General features: G+C 36.3%; 1 protein-coding gene across 1 annotated transcript; it reads right to left on the reverse strand.

Annotated features, from left to right (window-relative positions):
- Positions 1-1,067: 1,067 nt before the first annotated feature.
- Positions 1,068-2,249, reverse strand: LOC113290758. The gene is made up of 2 exons (XM_026540340.1): positions 1,671-2,249; positions 1,068-1,430 (listed from the first exon to the last, which is right to left on the reverse strand). Exons 1-2 carry the CDS (start codon positions 2,247-2,249, stop codon positions 1,068-1,070), a joined length of 942 nt encoding a protein of 313 aa, XP_026396125.1.
- Positions 2,250-13,113: the final 10,864 nt, after the last annotated feature.

A 13,113-nucleotide genomic window follows, 5' to 3' on the forward strand; every position in this document is an offset into this window, starting at 1 on the left:
ATAAGTAGTTCGACCGGCCAGGAACGAATGCGAGTTGCTGGTGAGCGTATTTGCACCTCATTGGTCGTCTGAAACACGATCTAAGCCGTCCAACTTGGCTGGTTAAGTTGGACGGATGTGATCGATTTGTGACAGTAGCATGCTGCCGCAACGCAAACTAGGGTTTTCAAAAAAGCGCGTTCACCCTAGTTTGATCAAGCAATTTGATGCGCTCTTGGCTTGCCATGAGCAAGTCGGCCGACCAAGGACGGAGTTGGGTCGCCGGTGAACACACCAGCACCCTTTTGATCATTCGAAGGAAGACATAAACCCTCAAACTAGGCCAGCTAAGTTGGGAGGATATGATGAATTTGAGACCGTTATGGTCGGTCTTGGCTCGTTTGAGCTCTTTTTCAACAGCGCGATCATCCATGTTTTGGCTAACGACCAGGGATGCTGTGGGTGAACTAAAAGTATCCCGATCGGCTGAGGTAATAGTGGGCCCGTTGGTGGACACTATGGAGATTGCCTAGTTTCGCTAGGAAGAGGCTAAGCTTGTTGAATCGACTGGCCAAATCATATGGCTTTGATTGATTTTAAGACTGAAATGGACAGTCTAGGTTTTCCTTAAGGAATTGTGTCGCTCGTGCTAACTTTTAGTTAAGAGCACCTTGACACGGAAATCTCTTTATTAGAGAGTGGTGCATCCTGTGAGTGTTTTCATGCAGATATCAATACTGACACTTCGGGAGATTCGTGCTACTCCGCTGCGAGTGAACATTAATTGTCATGTCATGCCAATATTGAGAGTTCAGATAGGAACATAGCATGGGAAAATACTAGGCAGGCTCCGGCATTAGTGAGTAATGCAGTTAGGAGCTTAAATACTCATTATGCTCTAAAATAGTGAACAATTCATGTGGGAGATTGAGTTTCAATATAATGTGAAGAGAGACATAGGCACTCATCATATTCTAATATATTTTCTAAATTCTTTGTAGAATATAGATATATCAAGGTCTACTACTTCTGATGCTGGGTCAGGTAGATAGACTTTTACAGTTTTCGCCGTAAGCTAAAAACCACCATCAACAAATGTAATCATTTATCTCTTCCTGCAAAAACAAAGTAGTGTTAGTAGAAACCTTAAGTTCTGAGATTGTATTTCGGCTCCTCCTCATCCGAATGCTATTATAGTAAAATCCAGTTTTTTGATCACCATCTTCCAACCAAGTTACTCTCGACTTCATCTTAACCATAACTGCCAACTCCGTTCTCACATCATCAACAACCTTCTTAGCATCCGGAACTTTCAAAAATTGAAACTCATCCGTCGGGTCATAATCAAGAAGATAATTCTTAGTTTCAAGATTTAATTCAGCTTGCTTCAAATGAAATTGAACATCACCAAAAACAGTTCTATTCCAAATCTTCAACGCCTCCTTCAATATCTTTAATTTAGAAGTAAAAAAAAAAAAGAGGCGCACCATCAAGCCTCATTTTCCAATTATCCTCCACCAGCTGCATAAAACTAGGATGAGAAAGCCACATTTTTTGAATCCTGAAAGGTACTCTAGCCGGCCTTGGATTCTCAAAAGCAAACCCGAAAAGGGGAGAATGATCCGAGCAAACCTAGGCAAGGCTTTACACCTCCAATTCGCGTATTTATCGTACCAAGCATCATTAACAACCGCTCTATCATGTTTAGAAAAAATTCTTCGTATTCCACTCGGAAAATTGGACCAAGTATATTTTTTCCCAATAGCATCAGCTTCAACCAAACCATTTTCAGAGATCCAACTTCTAAACTCATTTATATAAACTTCTTTTATCGTCCTACCACCCTTGTTTTCATCCAAGCGCAAAACACAATTAAATTCCCCCAACTCCAACCAAGGAATAAATATGAAACCTAGCCCCAATTGTCGGTAAAGTCTTTTCCTTTCCACCGAATCATAAGAAGCATGAACTGTCGTGATGTCACCAGCAAAATTCAAAGTGATTGCTTGCTTTGAAGAAGATAGCACATCCGGCCTAGCCAAAGAATTTCTCCACAAGACCCAAATGTTACCCTTTTCTTCGCCAGCTTCATTTGTAATAACATCTTCACAGAAATCAACTAATTTTAACTTCCTAAAAAATTGTGTAGTGCAAAAAACTTGCAGTTCTGCAATACAAATTATGTCTGGATTATGCAGATATAGCTCTTCCAACTTGGCCCTTGCATCATCTTTAGCCAAGCCTTGAGCATTCCAATAAAAGACACGCATTATTTAACCAAGTCTCCAGAAGGGCTTGTCGAACCCTTATCATCATCTTTACGCGTTTGACTTCTACCTCTTCTTCCAATTTGGACTTCCTCTTCGCCCAGTTTGGGCACAGTTTTAAGTTTCTTCTTTGGACCTGTTGTAGAAACGCCATTCTTGGCAAAATTATCCAACTTCTTCTTTTCGGCCTGTTCCTTATTTAATCTATCATCCTCATCCTTAGCAGCACTCCACTCCAAATTTTCAGCTTCGGTCTCAACTGTATTAGTAATACTCACAGTTGGCTGGTTCTCCATAACAATGTTTTCAACTTCTTCCTCGTTCTCATCAGTGGCAGTATCGAACATATTGGAAGTCTCAAGAGGCTCCGCTGTGTTGGTTGGCGCATTCCTTCATGTTGTTTTAGCTGGGGGACTAAAACCATCATCTCCTGCTGGCTCCATAATATATGTAGTAAGTGGATCTCCAGTGGCTACAAACTCAATATTTGGAATGGATGTACTTTGTGTTGCGGCTTGCTGTGTCTCAGGTTATGTCTCAATTTGAGATTCCTGTTCTTTACTTGCTTCCCTTTGAATACGGTTCTCCTCATCAATTCTATTTTTCTTCATGATTAAATCTCTCGCATTTTGAAGTTTTTGCAACGCCAAATCCTGCTCAATTTTTGCTAAATCAGCAGCCTTAGCCAACTCAGCAGCAATCCTCTTTTGCTCATCATAGTATGCAAACAGTTCTTCTTCTTATTTTTCCAAACTAACAACATTAATGGTGCATCATCATCTTCTTTTTCGCATAAATTCTGCACCGAATCAGTTGCACGATTTGTGCAAACAGATTCAGGCGTGAGCTTATCTTGTGCCACAACACCAGTACGAACATCTCCAACAGTATTGTTAGAAGGGCTTGGAATGAGTGTGTGGATACCAGCAAACTTAACACCACCAATCAATAACTCATCAGATTTATTCTTTGGATCCTCCGGTGGCACGTTATTTGCATCATCAATTTCTTTTCCAGGCGGCTTCTTAGGTGGATCATTCTTCTTGTATTTCCACATCTTCCAAATATTTTTTTAACTCATCCATATTTATATTAAGAGCCGCACGCTTCTCCTGATCAGCTTCAGCATCATGTTTTTTCTTTAATTCATTAAACTTTTTAGTTCCACAATCATCCTCAACGTGACCAATTGATTTACAATGATCACAAAAATCAGGCTCATTTAAGATCTCATAATCAAGATAAAAACCTTTAGACTGTTCCTTATCATCAATAACAATATTACCAAGAGGTTTTGAAAAATCAATATCAATGAGAACCGCCGTAAAATAACCATATTCATGCTTTAGGGTTCTCGGATCAACTGCAATAGGCTTTCCAAGGCCACGAGCTATTCTAAATAGAATTTCTTCATCCCAATATTCAAGACGAAGTTGCGTAAAATGCACCCAAACAGGATCCCTTGTAACCTTCTCCGATTCAGGATCAAACATAGGCGTCCATGGCATCACTTTCAATTGTTGTTCCTTAACTTTCCACGGACCTTCATAGTTCACTCTTTTATGATCAACTTCATTGAATAATTTAATAACAAAATAACCTTTAATCCATGGAATATACTGGACACCGGTTAGCTTCCATTGATCGTACAAAATCTTCTTAACTTCCTCAAACTTCAAACCAAGGGATTTAAAATCAAAACGACCAACAAGACTGAATTTCCAGACTTCTTCAGTTGTTGACTTGACTAGACGATGAGTCTTAGCCTTGATGAGTCGAGCATAATGATTGAATATGGTATGCTCTAAGACTCATGGATTGAGCATAAGGTGCCTGCTGGGACACAATAATGGAAAGACATTGAGTCTTGATGAATTGTGATATATCATTTTACCGGTTGAAGTAATAATGATAGTAGGATTGAGCGTCCGATGAGATTGCTCGATCGAGTACTTATTCGACAGGAAATCAAGGATATTTCTGAACTGTACAGAGTGCTCATTTATGATCTATTATATCATGAGTGATCGAATGACAAAGTAGGAATCAGAAATATTGGATGGTTTTCCGTTCGAACCATGTTGCTCAGTCGAGCAAAAATGTTGGTAATAGGACCAAACATTAAATATAAATCAGAATATTGATTGCTGGATCAATAGAATTCTCGAATGTTGGTAGTTGAATCAACATGAGGAACATTGATTGGTCGAGCAATTGATAATTGAATCAATGAGTTCTGAACCCAGTCGATTGTTTATTAAGTAATTTTGTGTTATATATGAGCAAAATAAATATTGCTTGTTTAAGCAAATATCACTCGTTTGAGCAATACTGCTCGATTCATGAATCATTGGCAGCAGGACCAATTAAAATATTAATTAAAAATACTGGTAGTTGGATCGAATATTTTATAATTAATTAGGATATTGATTGCTGGATCAACATAAAATTATTAGTGTTTTAACCTGCTCAGAATTATGGTTTGCAGAGCATTTGGTTTGAAACCCTAACTTTGATCGATTGTTGATTAATTGATGGTTTACTGAAAATTAACCAATATGTGAGAGGGACCGACTACATGGGATGATGGACCGACCATGTCGCGCCCAGGTGATCGAATGAGCATGCACCAGAGTCCTTTGTAGACCAGTTGGTGAAAGAATGATTAAATACTCGTTTAATCATTATTAAATAGTGCTCGTCTGAGCATTAGGTGGTAAACCTAATTATGGAGAGAGGAGGGATCGACCAAGGGGTATGAAACCGGTTTTGGTGGTCGAGAGACCAGCTGATGGTCGATTGATCAAGTTCCAGGTTGGTTGCAAAGAGTTTTAACCAAATATAAACTTTAGAAGATTAATTAGGTCAAAATCATGTGGGACCGGCTCCTTGCAAGCCTAAGGGCCAACCTTGGTCGGTCAAGGTGGCATGCACGTGTCACCACATTTTCCATGACTCGATCATGAGAGTTTTTATATTTTCTGGTGCGCATTCGAGCAATATTTTGGATTTTCAGAAGAGTTTGATCTTGACTAAAACTCTAGAATTTTGAGAATATTAACGTTTGTGTAAATAGGAATTAATGTTTGTGTAATTTACTTTAATTATAATAAAATAATTATACTGCGGAAATATAACGAAAATGACACAGCAAGATTTTGTTAACGAGGAAACCGCAAATGCAAAAAAACCTCGGGACCTTGTCCAGAATTTAATACTCTCAGGATTAAGTCGTTACACAAAATTACACCAACTTCATATAGTTGGGACCAAGCAAATAGACCTATAGTCCACTTAGTTCCGTCTGTATTCCCACGCCTCCGACCTATGAATAAGTCACGTACTTGGAACAATTCTCTTGGTTCGTATTCCAAACAGTAAAGGAACAAAAAATTTGTTTGGTATCAATTCTCTTCAACCAAGTGATGTGAGTTCGACAAAGGCTCTTCTGTTTATCTCAATAAAATTCTTCGTCGGGTTCTTAGATCTATCTTATTCTCAACTACCGAAGTAATTGTTAAGATTTTGCAATCAATACTTTTAATCACAAAAAATTGTATTGATGTAGATCTACACAACTAATCAATCCAATCTATCACAAGGATAAACCGATTATAGTTGGATCCTCTTATACTGAAACAAGTATTGTGCACATCAAAGATTATGAACCCTAAATCAGAAATCTTCAATATCTTCTTTGTCTTCAGATCTTCTTAGATCTTCAATAAACACCTACACACAACAATTTGAATCTCATGTGATCAATCACGCACAGAACGGAGTCTGTTAACAATGGATTATCACAAGATCGTCTTTAACACTAATAAAAGTCTAAAGATCCTTGTCGAAACTTCGATCTAGTTTGAGTGAATCTTATATCATAAGAGAAGATTCTCGAACATAAACAAACTAGGTGCAATCAAAGTGCAACCACCGTTAGTCAATCAAATCAATTGAAAACACAAGATAAACCGCAATTATCTAGTTTCCCACCAACGGTACTAATAGAGCTTCTCAATCCCAAAGAAGGCTTTAAACTGAGCGGCCGTAAGAGATTTCGCCTAATTAGGTTACTCTCCTCTCCGAATAGGCGGCTTTACCAGTAACAACACAACCGATGAAGTTTGTTGTCACGGAGGATTAGTTTGCTAGAAATGCAAACTTCAATTATTTATAGGCAAGGAAGTTTGGACACCAAGGAATTTCCAAAACCGAAAATATTCTCAAGATATTCATTAAAGCACAAATTCAATTTCCATAATTTCTGGAAATGCTCTGTCCAAAATATTGACCGAAAATCTTTTTGGAAAATCTTTAACTAGTAAATGCACATTACTAATTTTCATTTTCCTAAAATAAAATTAAGACCTTAATTAAAAGATTCTTAACTTATTTATGTTTCGATCCTGAGATTTTCTTCCTTTAGTTATTAAGGAATAACTTTGCTGAACAATCAAAGATAAACATTACTGCCTGTGTTCAAAGTGTGTCGACATCCTTACTTTGTAAGTCCTCTTTCATATTTACAACCTTGAAACTGATTTTCCACACTTCCAAACAAGTTTAGAATTGGTTCATCTGACTTTCAAGAACTATGTGATTGATCAAGAACACTCAATCACAAATCATGGGTTCAACGGTTCTACCAAAACAAGTTTCAGTTCTACCTCCATGTGAGTACTGTGCATAGTCACACTAACTTTCCAAAATTCGGTTGAATAGGTACTAGGATCGGTTCCGCACATATATATGGTATCTAAATTATATGTGTTGCACATGTCCATAGTATCGGTTCCCCTTTCTGCTACAAACTTGTTGCACCTCATACAAGGATCGATTCCCCATTGTGATGTGATGCACCTCTTACTAGGATCGGTTCCCCTTTATGCAAATTCGGTCATACACAAATCACAAACTCGATCATACCAACTCAGGTGATTAATTAAAATCGGTTTCACCAATAAAAGTCATACCAATACATAAGTCAGACCTTTGTGAATAGTTTTACGAAGAACACAAACAAGTCATGAGCGGCTATACTAAATCACACATATTGGTTCTTCACAAGACATGCAATGAATAACAATACCAATAACGCCTAGCAATTTCCTTTTCGATTCATAAACAAGTTTATGAACTTACTTCCTTAAAACACATGTAAAACATTGTTTCCTAGGATGAAATCCTCACCTCATACCCATACATAATCACAATAGTATTTAAACGATTATGTCGATGTCTTATCTACAAAGTTTAATGGTTAAGAAATAAACCTCGTATTGTATTCCTTAACTCTTTGATCATAATAATATAACTTTGCATGTTATGTTTTCAATCTAAAAGATTTGAAAGACAAAAGATAGGAATAGAACAAGTCAAGTCGTAGTTACTAACCTCAAGTTGAAGGATAATACTTCGTCTATCTAGAGTTTTCATGCTTCGCAGTTTTGTTTTCAATATGCACGACTTGAAAAATACGTTAGGGAATGAAACAGTTCAAGTCAAATATCACTAACCTCAAGTGGAAGGATGATGTTGTCGTTACTTCTTCACTTATTCAAGTCTTCGCAATACTTGTAATGTCTCATATCCTAATACTTTCAAGCTAACATATACGAAGTTGACTCTAGTACATAATCAAGCGACTCTTAAATGAGTTTTGATTCACTAAAATATGACATCCAAACTTGACATAACAACGCTTGGTGGGTTCAACCGAGCTATGCTCTAACAATCTCCCCCTTTGTCAATTTTAGTGAAAAAACTCTTACAATCATATGGATAAACAAATTACAAGAATTCATTACACATACGCTTGATTCCCGAATTCAACAACACAATAACCTGTATACATTAAATCCTTAAATGCCGTTGTTGACATTATAATAACAAATCTAATACTACCCTAAAGGTGAGATAGGTAGATTTTATCAATCCACACGTCTTTGTTATACCAATTAATATGATATGTTACTCCCTCTTAGTCTATGCTCTCACTCTTTCGTTAGATAAACGTTTAAGCACAATTGTCCTTTTCCTTAGTGATACCAATCAATATAAAATTAATGCTAGTATCACTTGTTTACTCCATATATGTCTCCCCCTTTTTTTTATCACAAAATGACAAATAAACGAAAAAATAAAGGACAAACCGAAAAAATAAAGGACAAAGAATCTTACAAATCTCAAAATAGACTTGCAAACCTATAGAGTTAAGCACGAGGGTTCCACACACCGTTTTTGATAACCAATATCAAAACCGAAACTACAAAGTAATTTGTTTTGATATGTTATCAAGGAAATAATTTCCCGAAGAAATTTCCCCAATTTAGTATAGCAAACCAAAAATCAACTAAGCACCTTAGTCCCTTTGCTACACCGATTGTACAAATACAATCGCTTCATTCGATAAGACCAAAATAAAGATAAGTCTATTTTTCTCATCAGGTTCTAATTATCCATATAACTTGGACCTTTAAATTTTAAACAAGACAAGTACTAGGTTAGTTAACTAGCATTTCTTGTTAAGGCATTCAATTAAACTTGAATAACCGAAACTTCCACTTTGATAAGTCTAACTAAGATAAACTTAGCTTCTCTTATACGGAATCTAATTGGACTAAAGAATCCATCCCATAGACTTTTTCTTTCGTTAAGCAATAAATAATTCATACAAACCAAAATAAATCAACTTGCATAATTATTCACCTCAACCGGAAGCAATTGAAACAACATAGCCATTATAGCACCGCAATTGCACCAAAATTTTGTAAGCCTAAACGATTGATACCACACAATAAAGCAAGATAACAATAGTTTTTCTTAACCGGAACCAAATGAATCACACACACATCCATACACACATAATGATAGACACATTTTTGTGTCTAAATTGTCCTCAATGTCTGTATTGTTGGAACTCGATTTTTGTACTAATATTGTGTTTTTATGTATTTTTGGAAAATTTGGCTCGAAAAGTTGCTTGGGGCACCCCCAGAGGACATTTTCTAAACGGACACTCATTTTGGATAAGGGGAACCTCATTGCTAAGGGGCACCTTCTTTGCAATTCTCACCCCAGTTGTTGGATAAGGGGAAACCCTTTCTTCTTCGTTTGAATATTCTTTTGGCGGGAAAATGTTGCAGCACACGGGCAGATTTAGGGTTCGAGTTTCGATCGTGTTATAGAGAGACTCAACGGCTGAAATTCTTTGTGACGACTTGATTGGGCCTAACAGACTTGGTTTGGGTCTTTGGCTCGACTAAAACTGGCCAGATAACCTGAAGTAAAGCAAAACAGAGGTGGAGTATTTTTCGGACTTCACTCATACTGTCACGAGTTGGTTGAAGATTTCCTGTGAGAATTAGTTGCTGGTGTGTGTTTATACCGTGTTTTACTCTAAATGAACGAGATTGGAGTGTGCTGGGAGAAAATCAATGCGTCAGGAATTAAATCTGGGAAGAAAATATTCCCGAGAATATTTTTCTTCACTGCCGATTAATTGAAAAATATATGAAGTTATAACGCATGATTCTGGTGTCTGGAGGAGTATATAATGTGTTGGAGTTGATTAGAATCGGAATGGAGAGAAATCAAGTTTGAGAAACCTGCTGCTGCTGCCATTGATGAACACGAAGAACATAAAACGCCGGTAGACAGTCGCTCATGCTACAGTGACAGTGACACATTACTTGTATCATTCTTTGTAACAGTTAGTTTGTAAAAGGCATAATTGTTACAAACCCGGTTTTCATCATTTCTCCCCTTTTCATCATTTGTAAACCATTTTTGAGCATAAATAAATTCTTTGAGAGGGTTTTTAACATGATGAGCTAGACCCCATCGCTGGGACAACGGACGAAGCTTAATTTCATCATGTGGTAAATTTAATTAATTCCTTATTTACTTTTTGCACCGATTATAAATGATTTATGATTTCTATTAATCAATTGTTATCTTGTTTGATAGTGTATGCTAAGTCTTAGGTGCTTTTGATACACTATGCTTGTAATTTACAATTGATGTTTTACGAAATCTATTTTGGCGAAGAATAGAGTTAATATTTCTTGTGTTTGGAGCTATAATTGCCTAGGATTAATTTCTGAACCACTTGAATATGAAAAACAATGAAATTCCGAGTCCTAGTGAATTCTTCATCCCGTGACATATTTTGTATATAATTTGTTATTTTTATATTTAAGCCTATAATCAATCTCAACTAAGTCCGAGTGAACGACAACTCTATTTACCACTATCAAAATTTCGATCACATCATGTAATAAATCATCAATTGTACCGAAATTTTGTTAAGCAAAAGCAAAATATATATGAAATAAAATCAGGTTTTTCTTAAACATGAAAACAATTAACTAATAACATTGTTACCTCAAATTTCGCTTCCACTTATCCAATATGTTTGCATCTTCTTCCAGGGAGAATTGATATTGAAATATCATTATGTTGTCATCCTTATGCAAAACAAAAGAATAACAACAACCAACCTTTACCAGAGAAAGGTTGAAAACCGTTTTTTAACTATTGCAAGCAAAAGTTGAAAAACCACCGACACACACATGCTTTTATGCTAAACCAAAACGGATTCAACATATTGTGACTTTTTCACATATTGTGACTTTTTCACATATTGTTTCTACCAGAATCCCTCATGATCCTTTGATAAAGCCTACCAACATGGGCTATAACTTAATCCTCAATCTTGTAGTAAATTGAATTACGAAACCAACGCAAAAAGAATGAGGCTATTCCGAATTCGGACGAAGAAGTTATATACAAAACAGTTTTACACTCCTTCGTATTGCACCTCTCACTAGGATCGGTACCCATGTGTTGCACCTCTCACTAGGATCGGTACCCATGTGTTGCTAGTGAAGGATCACAATACTAAACTGTTTTTGACATAAATTTTGCATACGATGTCCGAATTTAGTGATTTTTGGCTCGTTTTAATCGTAAAAACAAGAGCTACACATATATGATAAGTAGATATCAATATCATAAACTCAAAATTACCGTTTCTATAAAAAGCTCAAATATAGATAGATAAGGTATGAGTATAAAATAAAAGCAATCTCCTTAAAGATGTTAATTAGGCATATAATAACCGAGAGATCATGTGCTCAGTTTTTCATGTGCTTCCTCACTTTTCAAAAGATTGAGCACCAAGGTGAGCATGCACATATCAACACAACTAGGTTGTGTTGACTTGATCCTTGTCTTGTTCGTCACGAGTGACTAAGACAGAATCATCATTCTTGACCTCTTGCTTGGTTTGTTTTATCTTGTTACATCTCTTGTTTTTCTTCTTTGACTTGTGATGAAGAGTGTCGTTATCACAACGTTCACTAGTACAAGAGATTTCAGACATGATGTCTTTCATTAATCTTTCAAGAAAACTCTTGTAATTATTGTCACCAACAATTAACAGCCTGAGAGTCATTCTTGTGACTAACTTTTGGTCCCTTTTTTGCTATGGAGGATTTTGAAACCCATTTAGAGGAGGGTTTCGCAGGAGCAGCTTTCTCCTTCATACCATTAGAACGATTGTCCATTTGAATACTTTGTGAAACAACTTTTCTCTAATTTGGAACATCAGCTCTTGTCTTTGAATTTACAAAGTTATCTCTCTTTCTATATTCGGGTCTTTTATGAGATGACCTTGTTGAGCGATATGCAAAATTTGAACTATCATTATAATAATTCTTTTGCCTAAACTTAGGACAGTATCGATCTGAGTTCCTTTGGGGAGCAATCTTAGCAATTCGTTTGATACGAAAGAAAATGTATCTTTTATATTACGAGTATTGCATCCCCATTTCGCATTCCCTTTATTACCACAATAACAACAATGCTTAGTAACATACGAAGTCTGAGTTTTAATGTTACCTTTTTGCGGATCCTCTTGCATTGGAGATCGACGAATTTTTTTTTTTTCTTCTTCTTCTTCTTCTTATTCTTCTTCTTCTTCATTGTTGGTTTATTGACATTAGCAGAAGTGCTCTCTTTGATTGCTGCTGGTTGAACATAATTTTTAGGCTTGACTGGTTTTACTTTTTACAAGAAATACGAGCATCTTTTACATCGGTGGAAGCCTCTGGTTTCGAAGAATTTGTAGCTTTAACGAATTTTACCTCTTTGCTAATATTTGAAGCATTTATTACCTTATAGCCCAATCCTCGTGTATCAAGATGATTTCTACTTGCTTCTAACATTGACGTTAAATTGTTTGTGCTATCAATGAACTTTTTCAAATAAAATTTTTCTTCTTCCAACGTCTTGATTTTATCAAGAGCAACAGCTAGCCCAGCCTCAAGGCATTTTTCTCGTGAGAGATATGTACCTTGCTTCTCTTTAAAAATATTTTGTTAAGAGTTAATCCTTGCTTTAGATTCAGCAAGTTTCTCTTCCAAGGATTGAATCTCCAAGGAAGATGTATGCTTGAGAGAATCTAATTTCGCTGTCAAGGAGGAAAGATCATGAACAAGTTGTTCATTTTCATCTTGCAAACAACCTAATTCTTATACAAGTTTTCCTTCTCTTTTTAGCCCAAGAGTAATTTCAGTTGCACAAGAGTCAAAAGATTCATTTAACTCTTGTAGCTCGGAAGTTTTTACACTCACATGATCAACCTTTTCATCTCCTACAGAAGATGTTTCAGACTCGAGGTCCTTGATCATCAGTATAGGGCTTAACTTAATCTCCTCTGGAGAACCTTCAGACTTATTCTCAGAAGAGCAAGTAGAACTTGATGAAGAATCCCCTTTTAAACATTTCTTAAAATCAAAACTTCCAATGTCTTGTGATACGTTAACTGAGTCTTTCTTTAGTTTTCGCTCTCGCTTAACTTTCT

This window comes from Papaver somniferum, chromosome 6 (genome assembly GCF_003573695.1).
Source record: "Papaver somniferum cultivar HN1 chromosome 6, ASM357369v1, whole genome shotgun sequence".
Classification (NCBI taxonomy): Eukaryota; Viridiplantae; Streptophyta; class Magnoliopsida; order Ranunculales; family Papaveraceae; genus Papaver; species Papaver somniferum.